General features: G+C 50.1%; 2 protein-coding genes across 3 annotated transcripts; one reads left to right on the forward strand and one right to left on the reverse strand.

Moving 5' to 3' along the window:
* Window positions 1-373: 373 nt before the first annotated feature.
* On the reverse strand, window positions 374-14,055 carry LOC125443929 (tetraspanin-4-like). The gene is made up of 8 exons (XM_048516308.1): window positions 13,859-14,055; window positions 9,437-9,516; window positions 8,138-8,329; window positions 6,340-6,414; window positions 3,763-3,864; window positions 3,229-3,363; window positions 2,068-2,151; window positions 374-841 (listed from the first exon to the last, which is right to left on the reverse strand). The coding sequence occupies exons 2-8, from the start codon at window positions 9,503-9,505 to the stop codon at window positions 773-775; spliced, it is 726 nt and encodes a 241-aa protein (XP_048372265.1). The 5' UTR covers window positions 9,506-9,516; window positions 13,859-14,055; the 3' UTR covers window positions 374-772.
* Window positions 14,056-14,797: 742 nt separating this feature from the next.
* On the forward strand, window positions 14,798-19,091 carry LOC125443936 (DNA-directed RNA polymerases I, II, and III subunit RPABC5-like). 2 transcript variants are annotated; one of them, XM_048516322.1, is made up of 3 exons: window positions 14,798-14,943; window positions 17,320-17,439; window positions 18,822-19,091. In XM_048516322.1, the coding sequence occupies exons 2-3, from the start codon at window positions 17,345-17,347 to the stop codon at window positions 18,928-18,930; spliced, it is 204 nt and encodes a 67-aa protein (XP_048372279.1). In that variant the 5' UTR covers window positions 14,798-14,943; window positions 17,320-17,344; the 3' UTR covers window positions 18,931-19,091. The 2 variants fall into 2 exon arrangements, with proteins under 2 accessions (XP_048372279.1, XP_048372280.1); XM_048516323.1 differs by having other exon boundaries at window positions 14,800-14,928.
* Window positions 19,092-21,836: the final 2,745 nt, after the last annotated feature.

Below are 21,836 nucleotides of genomic sequence, written 5' to 3' on the forward strand. Positions count from 1 at the left end.
CAGCGTTAAACCAGCGGCTAATCACCCTGCAGGTTATAAAAGTGGTCTTCAGCTCGCATATTTCTAGAAGTGGATTTTAAAATTGTGGATTATTTCCAGAAGCAGCATTTGAAAACTGTGGCTTTGAAGGCTGGTTGGACGCAGCCCGCGTTGCCATTCCTGGCAATAGGTTGTGTAAGCCAACAACAAAACCGCTTTCCTGTCGCTGTCTCCTACAAACTGGAGAGGGGTCAAACCAGAGTGGTTGAAAACGTTAGTCCTTTCGTTCCAAATTGTCCACGTGGGTGCAAAGGGAAAGGTCCTTGGTCCACAAATCTTCAAGGAAGGGAAAGGCTAATTAGGGGAAAACTTAGAAGTCCTGGAGCCAGCGGAACACTATTGTATTGTTTTATTGGTACTCAGTATAGTTCTGTTATATACAAAAGTAACAAGGTTTGCAGGAGAAGGAGAGGACATATAATACAAAATGGGAAGAACACGCAGACTGAGACAGAAGGAAACGGTGCCCCAGTTGAGTGATATGGGGGGGGAAGGGGGCTGGGCGGCAAAAGGAAGGAAGGGTTTCGCCTCCCCGCCCCCAGGTTAAAATATCTGAATACTTGATGGGGATTTGGCCTTAGCAGAAGCCCCGAGGTTTGGCGAAAGGGTGGCGGGAAAAGAAGGGGCAGGGTGACGAACGGGAGGGGCCTCCGGGGGATCCTGAAGTGCCCTCATCTTCCGAGCCGCACGCCCCTTTCGAGGGCCAAGGGACGGAGACGGTGCTCAGGCCAACTCAGTCGTAATATTTCTCTGCCCGCCGGACCTGGCAGTACATCAGCATGGAGAACACGATGCCCAAGACCTGGGGAGGAGAGAGCAGGTGGGATCAGAAAAAGGGATGATTGGGGGACAGGGTTCTAATCCTCACCCAGCCCTTCCCTGACCACAGCGCTGTCCCACGCACCCTGCCCCGACGATAAACCAACTGCGGCAGATTCTGGGTTTCTTAACTAAAGTAAAGTTTAATGTATTGTCGAAAGCTTTCACGGCCGGAATCACTGGGGTGCTGTGTGGTTTCTGGGCTGTATGGCTGTGTTCTAGCAGCATTCTCTCCTGACGTTTTGCCTGCATCTGTGGCTGGCTGCATCTGTGGCATGATCCTCTGAAGATGCCAGCCACAGATGCAGGCGAAACGCCAGGAGATAATGCTGCTAGAACACGGCCATACAGCCTGGAAACCACAGAGCACCCCACTAAAGTAAAGTTTCCCCTTTCAGTTGTGTTCGACCCTGGGGTACCACTGCGAGCAGTGATTTTATAGGCAAGCCTCTTTGTGGGGTAGTTTGCCATTGCTTTCCCTGGCTATTCTTTACCCCCTAGCTATGAGCTAGGTACTCATTTACCGACCAAGAAATGGATGGATGGCTGAGTTGACCATGAGCCAGCTGCCAGGATATCTGACCCACAGGAGGCTTGAACTCCTGACTGTGTGAGTGGCAGTGCAAGCACTTAACCACTACGCCACATGGCTCCTTTCTTAACTAGGCCTTGTTTATATGCCACAACCCTTAATCACATTGTACAACGCAGAGTTCCATCCTGGGTACAGAATTCAGAATCTTTGAGAACCGGAGCTTCCGTTTTCCAAAATAAAGCGAGTTGCCTGTCCTGAAGGCCACGGAGACTGGGTGGACCGAGGCACAGGGCAAAATCGTGGAAATCAGCCGAGTAGGCAACCCGGCCCTCAAAGGCAGGGTGCCGTGGCCCTCCTTTCTAACTACAAGTTCACGTTTCTAGAGCACCTTTCTGTTTTATAACTAATCCCACGGAGCTTTACCGCCTTCGACTAGAAACAGAATGGATTCCGCCAAGATAAGCCGGCCTACGCAAACGCCGCTGAGTTTGCACAAAGCGATTAAAAATGCAACAGCAGCTTTTTTTCACTGCACACAGCCCCGTCTAGAGCTGTCTTTTTGTAGGAAGCACATGTTCCCTGCTCCCATGTTAAGGGTGGGCAGGGGATGTGTTGTAACAGGGACTTGCTTCGGGTCACCCAGCCGATCGGATTTCTCCACTTTTGCCTCTCACCTGAACCACGATAATGCAGGCAGCAAAGATGCCCATCGCCGAGATGTTCTGCCCCAGCCAATGTTTAACTTTCCCGTAACAGGGCTGCAGGGAGTGGAAACACATAAGGGTATCAGAAGAGTTTTGTTGCATGAGACTGAAGGACCATTCAGTTTGCAAGAGAGCCAGTGAGGTGTAGTGGTTAGGAACAATCGGGGCACACCATTTCATCATGTGGTCGGGTGCCGGCCAGGCACGGGGACCTGGCCAGCACCCGCCCCCGCCCCCCCCCCAATGCTCACCAGCTGAGCTGATTGCAGGCCAAGATCTCCATTGGGGAGAAAGTTGAGGGTATCGCAGTAAATAAGCACACACAATCTGCATCTTGAGAATTCCAGTCATAAGCTACTGTGGTATGGTGGTTACAGTGTTAGCAGAGGTGGGATCCAGCAGGTTCTCACAGATTCCCGAGAGTAGGTTACTAATTATGTGTGTGTGCCGAGAGCGGGTTACTAATGGGTGATTTTGCCACGTGATTTTGGCCTTCGTGACGCCCCTCCTCTCAGCAGTAGCGCGCAGAACTTGAGGCAGTCTAGCAGGAGGTGCACCGGCGTGCGTGACAGCCTGCGCCTGCGTGCATTTGTTTCCCGCCCAAGGACCGGCACAGCGGCTGCGTCCCGCCCCCGGAATGCCCGGCCACGCCCTCGTCGTGCCCCACCCAGCCCCATTGGCGCTACGCCACAGTTTGAATCCCACCACCATGGGAACCTGTTACTAAAATTTTTGGATCCCACCACTGAGTGTTAGGCTGCAGTTGGGGAGACACAGGTTCGAATCCCTCGTTTGCCACGCACCTTACTGTGTGACCATGGGCTAGTCACTCTCAGACTCACAGTGCAGGGTTGTCGTGAGGAGAAATCGGAGGGGAACGGAACCTACCAGCGACTCCTTTGGAGGAACGGCAGGATTAAAATGCACTGCATAAAGACTATGACCCCCAACCTGCAAGCAGTTTTGACCAAGGGTGTTTGAGTGTGTGGACCCTGCTGTTCTGTCCCCATGTAGGGCCAGGAAAGGACCAGAACAGATCTTGCCATCAAGGTCCTCCAAAGAATATCATTCAAAATCCGTCCCCCAAGTCCGAGAGTTTTGCAAAAGCACCACCCGCTTCCAACATCTCACCTCTGGCCACCAACGCTGCGGCTCAGCGCCGTCCGCCTGGCAGTTACTGGGCGGCAAGCAACACGACTCGGGCACCCACGTTCTGTTGTGCACCTCGAACCAGTCCGTGTAGTTCTGCACCCCACAACAACGAAACTGGGAAGCGAAGGAAAGAGGAGGCAATATCACAAACCAGGCTAGACAACACAGCCAGAAGAAACCTCGGTCCGTTGTCAAATGCTTTCAGGGCCAGAATCAGCAGGCCGTTTTGGGTTTTCCAGGTTGTGTGGCTGTGGTCTGGCCACGACACCCGGAAAGCCCTCAGCAGCCAAACCCTGATCCCTTTTTCTGACTGCTCTTCTTCAGCTCTCCACTATGGTGGTGTGTTTGGCCCCTTCCGCACAGGCAGGATAACACACTTTCAATCCGCTTTCAAGGCACTTTGCAGGCTGGGTTTTACGGTGCGGAAGAGCAAAATCCACTTGCAAACAATTGTGAAAGTGGATTGAAAGTGCATTATTCTGCCCGTGCGGAAGGGGCCTTTGAAACACTCACCTCGGTCTGCACGAGGTCCCACGCGTTGGTTAGGCCCAGGTTGCCATCTGTCTTGTACAGCTTCAGCCCTTCCTTCAGGTTAGCCTGCGCATAGCTGTCAAACTGAAGCAAAGACACAGATCAGACTAAGGGCAGGCCTGCAGGATCGGACCAGCGGCCTCTTGGAACCAGCAGCCTGTTTTCCCAATTGCCCCCAGAAGGCCTATAACAGTGATGGCGAACCTTTTTGAGACCGAGTGCCCAAACTGCAACCCAAAACCCACTTATTTATCGCAAAGGGCCAACCCGGCAATTTAACCTGAATGCTGAGGTTTTAGTTTAGAAAAAATGGTTGGCTCAGAGGCATGCGTTACTCAGGAGCAAGCTTGGTGGTAGTTGTTGGCTTTGCTATGAAGCAACCATGCAACTCTTCGAACGGGTGAATCACGACCCTAGAAGGGTTTACTCAGAAGCAAGCCCCATTGCCAGCAGTAGCCGCGAAAGCTAAGCAGTTCCCAGGTAAAGGATCGTGCTTTAGTTCTTTGCATGAAAATCAGTGGGGTTTAACAGTGCTTAACAGGGTCTAGCCGCCGCATACTTGCTTCCCCAGTTATTCAGGTTTAATGCCCTAATAATGCAAGCCCAGCTGACCCATCGGCCAGCCTAGCCCCATGTGTGTGCTAATGGGCCACAGGGTGATTCCCACCCCCACATGATGAACTCTGTTTGCGCATGCCCACAGAGAGGGCTCTGAGTGGCACCCGTGCCATAGGTTCGCCATCACTGGCCTATAAGATGGGCATGGAGGCTGAGTTCTCCTCCTGTTATGGCCCCTGCCTGACAACTAGTATTTAGGGGTCACCTCCAAAGAGGCGTCTCCTTGAGTCACAAAGCCAGCGGTGGGATTCAAATGATTTAACAACTGGTTCCGGTGGTGGGATTCAAATAATTTAACAACTGTTTACAAGCACCATTTTAACAACCGGTTCTGCTGAAGTGGAGCGAACCGGCTGAATCCTACCACTACCATAGGTCCTTTTCACACATGCAGAATAATGCACATACAATCCACTTTCACAATTGTTTGCAAGTGGATTTTGCTTTTCCGCACAGTAAAATCCAGCAGCAGAGTGCTTTGAAAGTGGCTTGAAAGTGCATTATTCTGCATGTGCGGAAGGGGCCATAGTGCCAGTTTTGTTGATACGCCAAAAACCTTCCTCCTGATTACAAAAAGAGGGCTTCCTGGCGGAAGAAGAAAGGTGTTTTAGCTACAAGAAGGCACCGGCCATCCAGTAGAAAGGGAGCAAGCAGGATCCGGAACCATATAGCCGACAGACTGTGCAGTCCGAAGCGTTCGGAGAAGGACTAGGCCCACTTACTGTCCAGATGAATGAAGTGAACTGGGTCAGTCGGGAAGGTATATATAGATAATATGCACACAGAGAAGACAAGGAAAACAAATTGTGAACAGAGGGGTTTGCAAAGCCACGAAAGACAAGGCATAGTTTGTAACATTTCTATGAAGACTTCAAAAATATTGAACTGACCCATAACGGGAGTATGAGTGACAGCAGAGAGGAACAAGTCTAATGGAAGCAGGTCTAATGGAAGCAGTTAAAATTGGGATAGAAAAGGCAACCCAGCAGGGTTTTTTGTAAAAAAGATTTGGAAGCCAAAAAAATCCTGGGTAAGACTGGTGGTGAAGCAGGTGGGAACAGGGAGGAATCATAGAAACACAGAGTTGTACAGGTCTGCCAACCTCAAACTGCTTGCACAATGCAGGAAATTCGAAACTATCCCTCCCCAACACCCACAGTGAACGCTTGCTCTGTGTCCAAAGAATGGTAAAAAAGAAGGTCCTTCCAACTCAGTTCTGACCTAGGGGGCTTTCCCCACTACAGAAGGGAGCTAAGGTCGACTCGGTTCCCTTCAGTGGAGGGCGATTCCAGGCTGTCCCCACAGCAACTGAGTTGGCCCCCTGGAACCGAGCTAAGTGGGCGGGATCATCTTGGTGCCTGTTTCGCTCCTCGATCGGGATTGGTGCTTGTGTTACAGCGGGAAACGGGAGTGTTCTCTTTTTTTTTTTTACAGATTTTACAGTTTACATGCGCTTTCTGCTCCGCCACGCACTCTCCCGTTCTGCGCATACGCCACAAAAGCTGGCTTCCGTGTAGATTGGTTGAACGGATGAGGTGTCAAGCTTCGATGCTTCCCCACTTCGAAGCTTTGAAGTGGTATTGACCTTGTTCCAGCAGAAAAGCATAGTTCATAATCAGTGCGACAAAGCGATGTCGCGAAGTTCTGGGAGAACTGAAGGACAAAACAGTCAGTGTTGAGCTCGGTGGCAGTGGGGATTCACTGAGGCGAACCTAGGTAGAAACCAGTTCAACTCTGTCAGTGGGGAAAGCCCCCTAGTTCACTTTTTGGTTTAAAAATTTCTCCTCTCCCTCATCCTCTATTTCCATAAGCGTCAACCCTCCTTTGGAGGTTGCTATGCCAAAGGAAGATGAGCACGGAGCATGTTTGTTGGTTTAATGCGGATGGCCTGCAACCGTTCTGGACCAGAGAGCTATTTGGGGAGAAGAAGAGGGTGCTTACCTTGTCCCGGCAGGTGACAAACACCAACAACCCGACCAGTTCCAGGAGGAAGAGGGTGGAGAGAACCAGGAAGAACTGGAGAAAGATAGATGGATCAGAAACCCAGACAGCAGGATAGAGGGTCATAAAGAAGGGTTGGCATAGACAGATGTTGCATTTCTCAACCAAATGTTCCTTTTTCTGCACACCTGCTCCATGCTTCATTGTATCTGAAAATTCACAAACATCGTCATGGAGGAAGACAGAACTTAAGTCTGAGAGAGCCAGCGTGGAGAACCGGGTTTGATTCCCCAGTCCTCCACCTGAGTGCAGAGGCTCATCTGGTGAACCAGATGTGTTTCTGCACTCCTACATTCCTACTGGGTGACCTTGGATTCACAGTTCTCTCAGGACTCTCTCAGCCCCACCTACCTCACAAGGTGTCATAAGAACATAAGAACATAAGAACAAGCCAGCTGGATCAGACCAGAGTCTATCTAGTCCAGCTCTCTGCTAGTCACAGTGGCCCACCAGGTGCCTTTTGGAGCTCACATGCAGGATGTGAAAGCAATGGCCTTCTGCGGCTGTTGCTCCCGAGCACCTGGTCTGTTAAGGCATTTGCAATCTCAAATCAAAGAGGATCAAGATTGGTAGCCATATAAATCGACTTCTCCTCCATAAATCTGTCCAAGCCCCTTTTAAAGCTGTCCAGGTTAGTGGCCATCACCACCTCCTGTGGCAGCATATTCCAAACACCAATCACACGCTATGCTGAAGAAGTGTTTCCTATTAGTCCTAATTCTTCCCCCCAGCATTTTCAATGTGTGCCCCCTGGTTCTAGTATTGTGAGAAAGAGAGAAAAATTTCTCTCTGTCAACATTTTCTACTCCATGCATAATTGTATAGACTTCAATCATATCCCCCCTCAGCCGTCTCCTCTCCAAACTAAAGAGTCCCAAACGCTGCAGCCTCTCCTCATAGGGAAGGTGCTCCAGTGTCTGTTGTGGGAAGAGGAAGGGAAAGGAGCTTGTAGGCCACCGTGAGTCTCCTTACAGGAGAGAAAGGTGGGATACAAATCCAAACTCTTCTTTTTATCTTGACTGTCCCGGTGTCCTGTGCCAAATAGGACAATTTCCCTTTCTGAGGCTCAACCTATACAACCCACAGCACCGTGAACCCCAGAGAGGAGGTGGGTGGCAGAGAGGCATCAGTACTGCAAACGGTAGGTCACTCTAACAAGCAAACCAAGCCACAACGCACCAGGCAAGTAATTTAAAAACATAGGTGTTCCAAAGGAGCATTTAATTCTCTGCCTCTTTCAAATGTCACATTAACACAAAACACACATCTTCATTCCACCCATGTTCTCAGACAGTTGCTTCTGGGAACCATACTAATGGCTGTGCTTATTTTGCCCTCCGTCCATGCTTAGAAACACTCTTTTTATCGCTATGCTTTTTGCAACGGCTTCAGATTTTGCTCGGAGCATCCAGGGACCCCTCTGGCATGTTTGGATCCAGTTCCTGGTGACAGACCCCCTTTCACATTCCAGCTGGGGGAGGGGGAAGTAAGGCTGCCATGACCCCCCCCCACACACACACACACTGGGCCTGGATCCAGTTCAGCGAAGAGCCTGTCTTCCCAAGGAACATTTTGTATTGAGCTGGGTGATTCATGCTAGCTTCTACGAGAGGCAGGATCAAAATATTAATAGATACATAAATAAAATAAAGACCCCATCAGATCCTCTGCCATTGTTCTGTAGCCCATCGGAATTCCTCTCTATCTCTCTGAGGTCCAGGGGAGAGACTCTTCCTACCGTTAGAAGCAGGCAGCGGTTTTCCGTGACAGCCCCCAAGCATCCAAGGAAGCCCACCACCATGATGATCGCTCCGGTGGCCATGAACAGCCCTGCTGCCGACAGCGACGGGAAGGAGAAAGACAGGGTGGCAAATCGGCCCTGAGTGACGGCCAGCCAGACTCCCACGCCGAGCACCCCACAACCACCTAGCTGGGGGAGAACAGAAAACAAGGCAAATTCTTCAGCATCCGTTTCTGGACCTCCCTTTCATGCCAATGGTAATGCAAAAGGGACTTGTGAATTTTTCTCCTCAACGCCAAACTGACCTCTCACTTGCCTCACAGAATGCTTGACAACATTCTATGGCTGATACCTCCCCCCACCCCCACTAATGCAGTTACAATGAGCCCCTCAGGGGAGGGCGGTATATAAGTGGAATGAATGAATGAATGAATGAATGAATGAATGAATGAATGAATGAATGAATGAATGAATGAATGAATGAATGTCCATGAACATCCCCTGAGATGACAGCAGTTCGGCCAATAGGAAGGAGCGAGTGATGTCACAGGCAAGACCTCATTACACCAATGATTTCAGACCTTACACACCAATACCGAGTTTCCCCAAATATAAGACAGTGTCTTATATTAATTTTTGCTCCCAAAGATGCGCTATGTCTTATTTTCAGGGGATGTCTTATTTTTCTGTGTTCTGTTCGTCGGGCATGCTTCCAAACAAAAACTTTGCTACGTCTTACTTTTGGGGGATGCCTTATATTTCGCACTTCAGCAAAACCTCTACTACGTCTTATTTTCTGGGGATGTCTTATATTCGGGGAAACAGGGTAGTTGTGTTTTAATGTGTGAATACACACCTTACCTTCTTTAAACTGTCAAACTCAGACCCCTTCCGCACATGCAGAATAATGCACTTTCAATCCACTTTCAAGGCACTTTGCAGCTGTGCGGAATAGCAAAATCCACTTGCAAACAATTGTGAAAATGGATTGAAAGTGCATTATTCTGCATGTGCGGAAGGGGTCTCAGAGTTTTGGTTGCCTGGGCATAAGGTTTGATCCAAACATTGTTTGTGGTAAATCTTACTCCATTTTCCTCCTCACTACACACCACAACACACGCGGGTTTTTGTTATTTGAGGTCCTGTCATACCCATCACAGTCTTTGTGGCTGGTCAGAAGGGACCCTTTCTCCTGTTTTCATCTCCGGAACACCTGTCTGGATCCAACTCTTAGCAATTTTGAGTGTCTTTCTAGGTTTCATACCCTTCTAGGGAGAAAGCCTCACGGGAACTCACCCAGAAGATAAGGTTGAAGACGAACATCTTCACCTTAACGCACAGCAAACAGCCGCGACTGACCCCCATCTTGGATGAATCTAGGAAAAAAAGGAAAGAATTCTACATTGGTTCTGGATTTTTTTCCCCACATATTCTAGAGCAAACTTTGATCTGTTACTTTATAATGGGACAGCCAGTCCTGACCTTGGAAGGACTAATTTGCATATATTTGCAAGTCTGATTCCACCCCCTGCCCACTGTTCAAGCGTCATATTTTTAAGTGTATGCTTTAAAGGTCTGAGGTCTGGTTTTCACACACAGCAGAATGAAATCACCACCAAGAAGCTAAGCCCTGAGCTAATACAGTGGAATGAACCACATCTGTCTGCAGGAGGGGGATTCCACCTTTGAATGTTTGTTACCATTACAAAATAATCTTCCGCAGTTGGAAGCCAGCACAGCCAGGAGAAAGGGTCTTCCCCTCTCTTGGCTTGTGATGGAGATTTTCCTATTTGCAGGGAGCTTTAATGGAGGGAGCATTTCAAAACGTACTCCCCGCCAAGGTCTGAAGTGGTACAGTCCGTTCCATCACTTCACCACCCTTTACCACCTGATGTGCAAACCAGAGCTTTCAAAAAACTGAAACCTTTAGTCTGTTTGTGATTGGGTCGGATCCAGACAGTGGGGTGGGGGAGGAAAGAGCGGGGGTTCCTTTTGACTGGCCAAAAGGCTATGCTGGGAATCATGGGACTTGCATTAACAAAAAGACATGCGTGGCAGGTAGGAATGCCAGCCTCCAGGTAGCACCTGGGGATCCTCTGCCATTACAGCTCATCTCCAATCTACAGAGATCAGTGCCCCTGGTTTGAAAGGTAGAATCATAAAGTTGGAAGAGATCCCAAGGGTCATCAAGTCCAACCCCCTGCAATGCAGGAACACACAGTCTAAGCCAGTGATGGCGAACCTTTTCGAGGCCGAGTGCCCAAATTGCAACCCAAAACCCACTTATTTATCGCAAAGTGCCAACACGGCAATTTAACCTGAATACTGAGGTTTTAGTTTAGAAAAAACGGTTGGCTCCAAGGTGCCCGTTACTCGGGAGTAAGCTTGGTGGTCGTTGGTGGATTTGCTTTGAAGCAACTGTGCAATGCTTTGAATGGGTGAATGACAACCCTAGGAGGGTTTAAAAGCAAGCCCCATTGCCAGCAATGGGGCTTACTCCCTGGCTTACTCCCAGGTAAAGGATTGCGCGTTAGTTCTTCCCATGAAAATCAGTGGGGTTTAACAGCACTTAACAGGGTCACCTACACGTCGTGCCCAGCGGCCCAGGCCAGCCTAGATGTGTGTGTCTGGGGGGGGGCAATTTTCTGCCCCCCACATGATGAACTTTGTGCGCGCGTGCCCACAGAGAAGGCTCTGAGTGACACCTCTGGCACCCATGCCATAGGTTCGCCACCACTGTTCTAAGCACTCCTGACAGATGGCCATCCAGCCTCTCTTTAAAAATCTCCAAAGAAGGAGACTCCACCACACTCCAAGGTCGTGCATCCCACTGTCCAACAGCCCTGTCTGTCAGGAAGTTTTTCCTGATGTTTAAGTGGAATCTCTTTTCCTTCACTTTGAACCAGTGGTGGGATTCAAAAATTTTAGTAACAGGTTCCCATGGTGGTGGGATTCAAACTGTGGCGTAGCGCCAATGGGGCATGGTGGGGCACGATGGGGGTGTGGCTGGGCATTCTGGGGGCGGGGCATTCCTGGCCAGGGCTGTGGCAAGGACGCAGCCGCTAGCATACCGTCGCAGGCGAGGGAAACAAATGCACGCAGGCGCAGGCTGCCACGCACGCCGGTGCACCTCCTGCTAGACTGCCTCAAGTTCTGCGCGCTACTGCTGAGAGGAGGGGCGTCACTAAGGCAAAAATCCCGTGGCAAAATCACCCATTAGTAACCCCCTCTCGGCACACACAAATAATTAGTAACCTACTCTCGGGAACCTGTGAGAACCTGCTGGATCCCACCTCTGCCTTGAACCCATTACTCCTGGTCCTAGTCTCTAGAGCTGCAGAAAACAAGCTTGCTCCCTCACCAACATGACAACCCTTCAAATATCTAAACATGGCTATCATGTCACCTCTTAACCAAGCTAAACAACCCCAGCTCTCTAAGTCTCTCCTCGTAGGGTACGGATTCCAGACGTTTTACCATTTTGGTTGCCCTCCTCTGGACCCATTCCAACATGTCAATATCCCTTTCATCACCAGATATCCAGGAGTTTCCCAACCTGGATCCAGCAACCTGGATTTGGATCTAGCAACCCCACGGCCATTTAAGCCGGGCCTCAATCTTTGATGGAGGATCTAGAAACAAAGTACGTTTGTGTATATATATAATTTATGTGCAAATTTTCACCAATTTAATCAACAGTGTAGCAGTGGCGTAGGAGGTTCAGAGCTCGTGTATCTAATCTGGAGGAACCGGGTTTGATTCCCAGCTCTGCCGCCTGAGCTGTGGAGGCTTATCTGGGGAATTCAGATTAGCCTGTGCACTCCCACACACGCCAGCTGGGTGACCTTGGGCTAGTCACAGCTTCTCGGAGCTCTCTCAGCCCCACCCACCTCACAGGGTGTTTGTTGTGAGGAGGGAAGGGCAAGGAGATTGTAAACCCCTTTGAGTCTCCTACAGGAGAGAAAGGGGGAATATAAATCCAAACAAAAAAGAAATGGACAAAAACTTCTTGGAGGACCACTGTAGGAATTGGATATTTATGGCTCACTTCAGACTGGCCCTAAATGTCTGTTCAAGCCCAAGGGAATGTTTTATTAGGAGCTGCAGAATCCAAAGAAAGAGCTCCCATTTGGATGTGTGACCTCCAAGTAATATCAGGATTGTGATGGGAGGCAGGTAATGGCAAACCATCTCTGAAGTCTCGTGCCTTGAAAACCCCACCAGGGGACGTCATAAATCAAATACGACTTGACGGGCAAAAAAAAGGTGCTATTCCACCCACACACAACAGAGAAAAGTTATACTCTGCAGTTCCCTGCCAAGTTGGGGGGCTGCCTCTTTTAATTTCCCTGCTGTCAAATTGGGAGCGGTCTATTATTATCATTCTCTCCCACCTGTGTGAAAAGATGCTCCTTCTAATCTGGAGAAACGGGTTCGATTCCCCCCTCCTCCACATGAGTGGCAGACTCTTTATCTGGTGAACTGGATTTGTTTCCCTGCTCCTGCACGTGAAGCCTGCTGGGCGACCTTGGGCCAATCACAGTTCTCTCGGAATTCTCCCAGCCCCACCTACCTCACAAAGTGTCTGTTGTGGGGACAGGAAGGGAAGGAGTTTGTAAATTGGTTTGAGTCTCTTTACAGGAGAGAAGCGGGGGTATAAATCGAAACTCTTCTTCTCCACGAATGGGGCTGTTTTAGGGCTAAAGGATATGTTGTGTAGGATGATCCACGACCAGATTGAATGTTTAAAAACTATTCCTAATTTTGGGAAGGAAATTGAGCCCCTTCTCTATCACTTTTCTGACAGAAAACACTCCTCCCCTCTAGATGGTGCTAGCCTCTGAAAGGAAAAAAATATATGCACCACAGTGGCTCTATATATAGGTAAGATCACTTACTCTTAACATTTTAACTGGGGGGGGGGGAGCCCAGACTGCAAACCCATTACCAAGCTGTGGTCTATTTATGTCTCTTCAGAAAGAAAATGCACATTTTTCTTTCGTGACTCAAGAGAATGGGTGGGATGTCGGGGCATCACTTCTCTGCACTGGGCTGAGAAAGATGATTCTTGGGTGACCCATATTTCCCCCCCATACGTGGGGAGGGAACTGAAAAAAATGCCTGTCCTCACACCTTTGAAAAGCCCCAGCATTTGGGACTATGTGAAAGGCGAGGGCCAAGTTTCACGGCGTCCCTCCCCATTCCGAGCACCGAATTGGCAGCCCCCCCATTCTTGACATCTTGCCCCCCCCATTCCAGATGTGGAGGCGAAGAGGGCATCACCATCCCTTGGCCACAGGGAGAAAGAAAACACAATCCAGATTCCATCTATATCCCTGCCCCGGTTTTAGAGGAATTCATTGGGGGCGGGGGGGGGCATTTTCCGCATCTCAGTTGTTCTGGGAGGGTCCCATATTTTTTACTACATGCAGCCCTAAATCTGTTTCTTTTGTTTCTCTTCTAACAAAGGAAAAGAAGGAAAGCGAGAGACGTAAACTTGTCAAGCATGCACATCTAAGGCTTGGGAGGAGGGGGGAATCCATAGCCCCCCCTCCCCAACATTCCCCAGAGCCATAAATCAGAAGACCCCTCCCCATGAGTGGAGGTCTCCTGTTTCTTTCTCTGCCCATGATCTGCTGGTCCTGCGGATCTGCCTCTGCCCACCCCCCCACCCCTTATCCCACCCCCAACCCCCAGTTTCCCTGTTGCTTCTCTCACCTTAGCCTTGGGGCAGGAAGGTTTGGGGAGGAGGCTCGGATTGGGGGGCTGGAAGACCCCTCCCCGCGGCCACCTGGAGCGCAGACCGCGGAGCCTTCTCTGCTGGGATGTAGGATGGAAGGGAGGGGAAGCAAATTCCAGGCACGGGACAGGGGGAAGGAAATGGGTGGGAAGAAAGCGGGGCAGGATGGGGGGGGGCGTGTTGGAGGAGCCGGGGAGGAGCCCAAGGGGCTCTGCAAGGGGAGCGGGGTTGGGAGGGCAGGGACGGGGGGGGGGCTTCTAGGCGGGGTTGGCCCCCTTTTGCCTGGCTTTTAAACGCTTCTCTGCAAAGCCCCCCCCCCCTCCCCAACTCAGCATCACCGGGTGAACATCAGCCCAGGTGTGTGACGTCATTGTGTTAGCCGCGTTCTGCGGGACTCGGAAGCGGGGATGCTTGTTGCTAGACATTCGCTGGCATTCCCGCATTTCTCGGGAACTGGGCGCGACGCAAGGAAATCCGATGACTTTCCCAGCATTTCTCCTCCTTTTTTTTCAAAAAAAAGGAAATTGTATCAGCCCTTGTGGGATCTGGGCTGCTTGCGGGATGGAGAAGGGAGTGGGGTGTGTTTTTCACGGCTCGGATAAGCCGCTGCAGGTCGAGAGGAGAGGAGGGACACGCCCGCCCTTATCCTCTTTACAACAACCCTGTAAGGACGGCCAGCGTTCCGATTGTCATTCCCCCCCACCTTGCGAACAAGCCAGAGCGAGCGTGAGAAAACTGTACAATTCGAGACAGAAAAGCAAACAGGGGAAGAAGACAAGAAAATAAAAAAACTTGGACGCAGGCTCGGAGATTGCCTGCCAAAAATGGAAGATTGATGTTATTTTTAGCGAAGGGGCGGGGTTTTGGACTCCCTTCGGGAGGGGCGGGGCGACTCGGCGGCGACTCCGCCTCCTTCGGCTGGTCTTTTGCTCTTTAGCTCCCTCTAGCGAGCAGAGCGAGACGCGGCACAAACAAGTCCCGGGCCACGCTGCTGCGCCAGCTTTGCAAGAGGGAGCGAGCCGAGCCGGAAGAGGGTCCCCAAAAGAAGGTCTGCCGGGCAAAGGTGGGCGAGATCTGCCTGGTCAAGGGGAGGGTTGCAGCCTGGAAGGGGAGAAGCGTCGATCTGGGGAGGAAAGGGGGCCGAGTTAAGGAGGACTAGGGGGCGAAGAGCAAGGAAGGGCTGGGGAGAGAACTGTTGAGACCTGAAAGCAAAAGTTGGATCCGCTCGGGGAGAAAAATTGGGGTGCGGTTTCCGGCTTTGCGAGCGAGATGCAGAAATCCAACAGGTGAAGCGCCCAAATGGGGGTCGCGGAAGGAAGCTGCATCTGTTGGGGTTCAGCCTGCGGCGCGCATCTTGCAAAGACCTTTACGTTTAAAGCTGCCCCACGTGGCTGTGACAAATCGCGGGTTGCAAACTCTGGAACCGAATACAGGCCATACACGGAGTTGACACCTTTACAGGTAACAAGGCATTACGGTGTCCACCCAACTCCGCCTCCCCGCTTTGGCTTCTCCTTACATAAGGCTGCTGTCTTGGATCTGGGGCTGGATAAGGAGGACGGAGCCCCAAAGAAGGTGGGTTGGTTATTGCGTGAGGAATAACTCAGGGCTGGAGGAATAAAAACGAGAAAAGCTGAGTCATTCCCCTTGGCATATGTTCAATAATTTATCCCCTGTTTTTGCCCAGTTCCAGGCGGTACACAACCAGTTTAGCAGCCGCGTCGTCCCCATTAGCTCATGATATTCCAACAACTCTTACAATGCAGTCCTGTGGAGAGTTACTCCAGTCTAAGCCAATTGAAACGAATGGGCTCAGACAGGAGTAACTAACTGTCTTTAGGACTGCATTGTTAACGACACCCAAAGATGTCAACATTTCCGCTTCAATCCACTGGACTTGCGAATCTGTGGGACGTTTAAATAATGATATTTTCATGTCGACTGTTTTGATGGGTGCAGATAATTATTTATTGTGTTTGAATTGTGTTGTAAGGCGCCCCAGGCCCGGAAGGGGAGGGCCGGCCTATTAAATTGAATAAATAATAATAATAACATGCAGCCTGGAACGACTTGAAGAAGAGACTTTCCTGCGTTATGGGCAACTTATTATTTATTATTTATCACTTATTATTTATTATTCATCTAGTACGAGGGCTTTCATGGTCAGTCCCTATATCAGTGTTTCCCAACCTTTTCGAGGTCAGGGTACCCTTGACCTCACTCTTCATATCTCACGGTACCCCTGCCGCCACCCCCACCTTCCCCTCCCATTGCCCCTGCTTGCCACACCCCCCACCTTCCCCTCCCAGGGTGAAGGGAAGCACTGGGGGGGGGGGGTGGCGGCTGCTGACCTTGCGGCAGGCCCTGCCCCATGGGCCAGCTCCATGTCCTTGCTGGCACCAGTGGGAGACACCACAAAAATGAGGGGGGGCGGTAGTGTTGCCGTGGTACCCCTGGGACATGCTCACGGCACCCCAGGGTATCATGGAACCCTGGTTGAGAATGGCTGCCCTATATATTTATTTATGGGGGAAAGGGGGCTGAACCTGAGCTGGAAACATCTGGCCTGAAATTGTGTTGGGGAGGCAAGATTTGAACCCGCCACTCACCGGCCTGACTACTGTGCTGGATCTCTTCTCGCTGATCTTGGCTGAGGCCTGGTTTAAACAGGCCGCCAGTGGGGAATGACAACGCTTAGCTGTCCAATTGGATGCCGGCCCAGGGGCTCAGTTAAATGTAGCTGGTGTGTCCAGGTGTCAACTCATGTGAACTGGGTCCAGGCAAAATCATGCAAGGAAGTGTTACCTGAGGCCCCTTCCGCACATGCAGAATAATGCACTTTCAATCCACTTTCGCCATTGTTAGCAAGTGGATTTTGCTATTCCGCACAGTCAAATCCAGCTGCAAAGCTGTCACAAGACCAGGAATGGGCGGATCCACACCTGTCTTATAAATCCTGGGTTCTTTTTTCCAGATACTCGAAAACTGCTGAGTTTTCCAAAGATTTTATTGGAAAAAAAACAGAAAATAAGAAATGTTCTAATACATAGGTTTCTCAGCTCTAGCATCATTCCAGGCTGGTTTTGTTTCAGACCTGGGTTCAGGAGTTGCTTTCTCCTGCCCAGCCTGGATCAGAATTCCCTTTATTTATTCAAAGCCTTTTGGCTTCCTATCCGGAGATCAAGGGTCCTTGTCAGGCTAGTGTGAATCTGCCCGATACTGTAACCAGAACAACCTCTTCACCCGCCCCCTCTAAAGATGAAATTTGTAGGCCCCAATGTCTACACATTACATCTTTCCATAGGGGTTGAAAGTGCATTATTCTGCATGTGCGGAAGGGGCCTGTTTAAATCAGGCTTTGGAAAGGAAATGTAAGGGAGGAAGCTGGAGAGGACCCCGGCAGTAGCTTGAGTGACATTTCTCTTCCTCCCTCCCTTAGGTATTTCTCTCTCGGCTGCCTCACCATGATTATTCCGGTCCGCTGCTTCACCTGCGGGAAAGTTGTGGGTAACAAATGGGAGGCCTATCTGGGCCTCTTGCAGGCAGAATACACAGAAGGGTAAGTATGAAAGAAACCAGACCGTTGTAGAAGTGGCAAGCTTCCCCATTTCCCACGCTGCTCCCGAAATTTGGGGGATGGGATATCAAAATCTCCTCTTCCAAATGGTCTGTGATTGCATTTCTCCTGGCAATGGTGCCTTTGGCGTGCAGAAATGTCGGTGAAAAATGTCCTGGTGTGAAAATGAGGGTTGCTATTTTGTGACGCTCTCTTTGGCCGCAGCTTGATTTGGTGAGAATAGCAGATAGCTTAACTCAGAGCCTTGAAAAATCTCAGCTGCTGATTTCAGCAGCTGAGCTGCTGTTGTGAAGCGCAAGAACAGCCACGGCTGAGCTGTTTTCTGGTCAGTTGGCAACCACGTGTGAAAGATTTCTTGCCCTGCTAGCCGAAAGAGGTCACCTTGGGTTGGATCCCATAGAACAGGGGTGGCAAACCTGTGGCACTCCAGATGTTCATGGACTACAATTCCCATCAGCCCCTGCCAGCATGGCCAATTGGCCATGGAGTGCCATAGGTTCGCCACCACGGCCATAGAAGATTGCCGTGGCTAAAGTAATCTGAACAGTCCTAGCGCTAGCAGATGTCCTCAAGTTACTTCCAGAATGGTGTCATGGTTAAGAGCAGCGGACTCTAATCTGGCGAACCGGGTTCAATTCCCCACTCCTCCACATGAGCAGCGGACTCCTGTCTGGTGAACTGAATTTGTTTCCCCGCTCCCACAAAGCCTGTCGGGTGACCTTGGGCTAGTCACAGTTCTCTCAGAACTCTCTCAGCCCCACCTACCTCACAAAGTGTCTGTTCCAGGGAGAGGAAAAGAAAGGAGGTTGTAAGCCCCTTTGAGTCTCCTGACAGGAGAGAAAGGGGGGGGGGGGATAAATCCAAACACTCCTGTCTGTGCGTACTAGGGAAAGTAACTGTGTCCCCACTATCTTTTCTACATGTGCAGCTTATAGCACGAGCTCATTTCCTCGTATATTATTTCAGAACCAAAACTTAGATAAAATTGGCGAAGCCATCTGTGGCACACTATGTTCCCTCTGCATGCACAGTATTATTTCATTAAATAGCATGTCAAAGTGCTGTACGTTATTGTAGTCGTCGTGCTACCGCTCATGCAAGCCCAACTGTTTTGTTTCCCTTTTCTACTCACACGTTGCTGGATCCAACTTTCCAATTCCCCATTGAGCCCATTGATAAAGCTCTTCTACGAGCCTGAGGATTGTGGGATATTACTAACCTGTTTGCCGGAAAACAGAGGAAGAGGGGCGGTTTGGAACTGAAAATTTGGCAGCCTCGGGTGTTTATGGGGTGTGGGGTGGGGGAAGAGATGCATACTATCAATAGCAAACCCCTATTTATGTTATACACACTTACTCTTGCAGGGATGCGTTGGATGCGCTAGGCTTGAAGCGCTATTGCTGTCGGCGGATGCTCCTGTCGCATGTCGATTTGATCGAGAAGCTGCTGAATTATGCACCCTTGGAGAAGTAGCGTTCGGGCCTCAACGAAACCTCTGCAGTTTGATGCCTAACCTTGTAGATTTGAATCAAATCCGTTTATGCCAGAACTATCGCTGTGCCTCTAGGTGACGCTGTCCCGCAAGAGAATTCCTTCCCGTTCAACATTGTGCAATAGAGCTTTTTTTGCATGAATCTTGTGCCTCATTCTTCCAGTTCGCTTGCAACGGTTCGCCTGATATCACAGCTCTAGGCAGTGGCTGGTAGCCACCATTTATAGAGGTCATATGCTAATTGGAGTGCAACCCGAAACAGAATTGCCAGTGTGGTTAAGACTGTCAGATTAGGATCTAGGAGATGCAGGTTTGAATCCCCTCTGTGCCGTGCAAGTTTGCTAGGTGAACTTGTCCAGTCATACATTCTCAGTCTAACCTACTTTACAGGGTTGTTGTGAGGATGAAATGGAGGGGAGTTAGGTAAGCCATTGGGATCCCTGATGAGGGGAAAAGACAGCATATGAACTGAAGTCAGTAAATCAATTCTGAGCCCACTGATTTAGAAGGATGTAGTTCTGTTTAGGATGACCGTGTTGTTGAGGCATTCATAAGAAGTTCTAGTTAGATCACATGCAAAGCATTTATGCATTCTTTTTCCAACTAGAAACAGCCACTTAATTTCAAATGAATATGAAATTCCATTTATTGTATTTGTTAAGAGCAATGGAACTAAACGGGGATAATAACCACAGCATGAATGTTATTTTTGGTGTGTTTTGCCACATTTGGCCTCCAAAACGAGAACTCTTCTACCAAACTGTCTAATTTGGGGCAGAGATTCTTTGCACAAGGGGTTAGAGAACCAGCCTGGTGTAGTAGTTGAGAGCAGTGGACTCTGGAAAACCAGGTTTGATTCCCCAGACTCTTATCTGGTGAACTGGATTTGTTCCCCACTCATGCACACAAAGCCTGCTGGGTGTTGTTGGACCAGTCACAGTTCTCTCAGAACTCTCTCAGCTCCACCTACCTCACAAGGTGTCATGGGGAGAGGAAGGGGAGGAGTTTGTAAGCCACTTTGAGACTCCTTACAGTTGAGAAAAGTGGGGTATAAATCCAAACTCTTCTTCATTGTTGGCATTTCATAACCCAGGATCACCCTGAATCCAGTAACCAGTCTAGAGCCTCCTGGATCTGTTTTCAGAGGAGTTCTGTCCATCTGAGGCAACCATAGCTTCTAATACATTGAGTAGTCATGTTACTGGGCCAAACGATCAAACAATGGAGCATGGGACATCCGTTCAAAATATGACTCATTCATTAGGAGCAGAGTACTTTTCAGGCACCTGAGCCCCTTGCGATAAACTCAGGAGTTTGAACACATGTCATTTATTTGACGTATCCTTTTACGAACTATGTCAGCTACGATAGAGCACCACCTCTACCCAGGATTCAGTAAGTTAGCGAGTTCTTTGCCCTCAAAGTAAAGTATGTGTTTCTTGTAGAGCAGTGTTTCCCAACCTTTTCGAGGTCAGGGTACCCTTGACCTCACTCTTCATATCTCACGGTACCCCTGCCGCCACCCTCCCCTCACATTGCCCCTGCTTGCCACACCCCCATCTTCCCCTCCCAGGGTGAAGGGAAGCACTGGGGGTGGTGGTGGCTGCTGACCTTATGGCAGGCCCTGCCCCATGGGCCAGCTCCATGTCCTTGCTGGCGCCGGTGGGAGACACCACAAAAATGGGGGCGGGGCGGTAGTGTTGCCGCGGCACCCCAGGGTACCACGGAACCCTGGTTGAGAGTGGCTGTTGTAGAGGTATGAAATTTTGCCCCCCATTCTTTTTCCTATAGCTAGTGCTGTGCGGCGCCTTTTTATTGCAAGATGCTCCCCCTCCTTTCTAAAGGGAGATTAAATAAACTTCATTTACATCCTGCCTGTCGTCCCCCATGGGGATCCCCGGCATGTAGAGATAAGCTTCTAAGCAAAGGGAGGTGGAGACTTTCCAGGCTGAGTGGAAGAGCCAAACAATATGCACCAATGAGAGAGGTCCCAGTAATTGTGCCAAGCATATCTGCATTATACTGTGGGCTCCTGGGAGGCCTTTCTGCTTGGGAAAGGGAGTTGGAAGATGCTCTGCGCCACTACAGAAGTCTGCTAAGGCGACGATATCGCTGTAGTCCCACATCTGGAGTTTGCATCTGCAGCAAACCAGCTCCTCGGCAAAGCGTGCTCGAAGCCTGGGATCTGCTACGTTCCGCAAAGAACTGCCAAGGACGCCCCAGCCTGCCAAGTGGGCTGTTTCGCGTCGCTTTATTTGCATGATCGCTACAATTGGATTTTCTGGGAAGCCTGCCACGAAGGGGCTGCTGCTGTGACCGCAAAACAGCCCCGGCGTTCGTGTTGGGTGCGCGGCAAGGGGGTTTAGCAGGTTTTCTAATTCGGCAGTTGCAAAATGAAGGGTTGGATCTTGCCAGCTTCTCCCTCCCTAGAAATCCAAGAATTGGATTCCTCTCTTTATTAAAGCCCATTCCTTTTTTCATGGGTTGTGTTCAGCGTGGTGTAGTGGTTAAGAGCAGGTGCACTCTAATCTGGAGAACTGGGCTTGATTTCCCCGCCCTGCCACTTGCGCTGTGGAGGCTTATCTGGGGAACCAGATCAGCTTGTGCACTCCAAACACATGCCAGCTGACCTTGGGCTAGTCACAGTTCTTCAGAGTTCTCTCAGGCCCACCTAACTCACAGGGGGTGGGGGGTGGGGATAAGATCGTAAGCCACCTTGAATCTCCTTACAGGAGAGAAAGGGGGATATAAATCCAACTCTTCTTCATGCTAGATTAGGGGTCTGAAACCTGCAGCTCTCCAAATGTTCATGGACTACAAATCCCATCAGCCCCTGCCAGCATGGCCAAATGGGAATTGTAGTCCATGAACATCTGGAGAACCGCAG

The sequence above is a fragment of the Sphaerodactylus townsendi genome, linkage group LG15 (genome assembly GCF_021028975.2).
Source record: "Sphaerodactylus townsendi isolate TG3544 linkage group LG15, MPM_Stown_v2.3, whole genome shotgun sequence".
In the NCBI taxonomy this organism is placed as follows: Eukaryota; Metazoa; Chordata; class Lepidosauria; order Squamata; family Sphaerodactylidae; genus Sphaerodactylus; species Sphaerodactylus townsendi.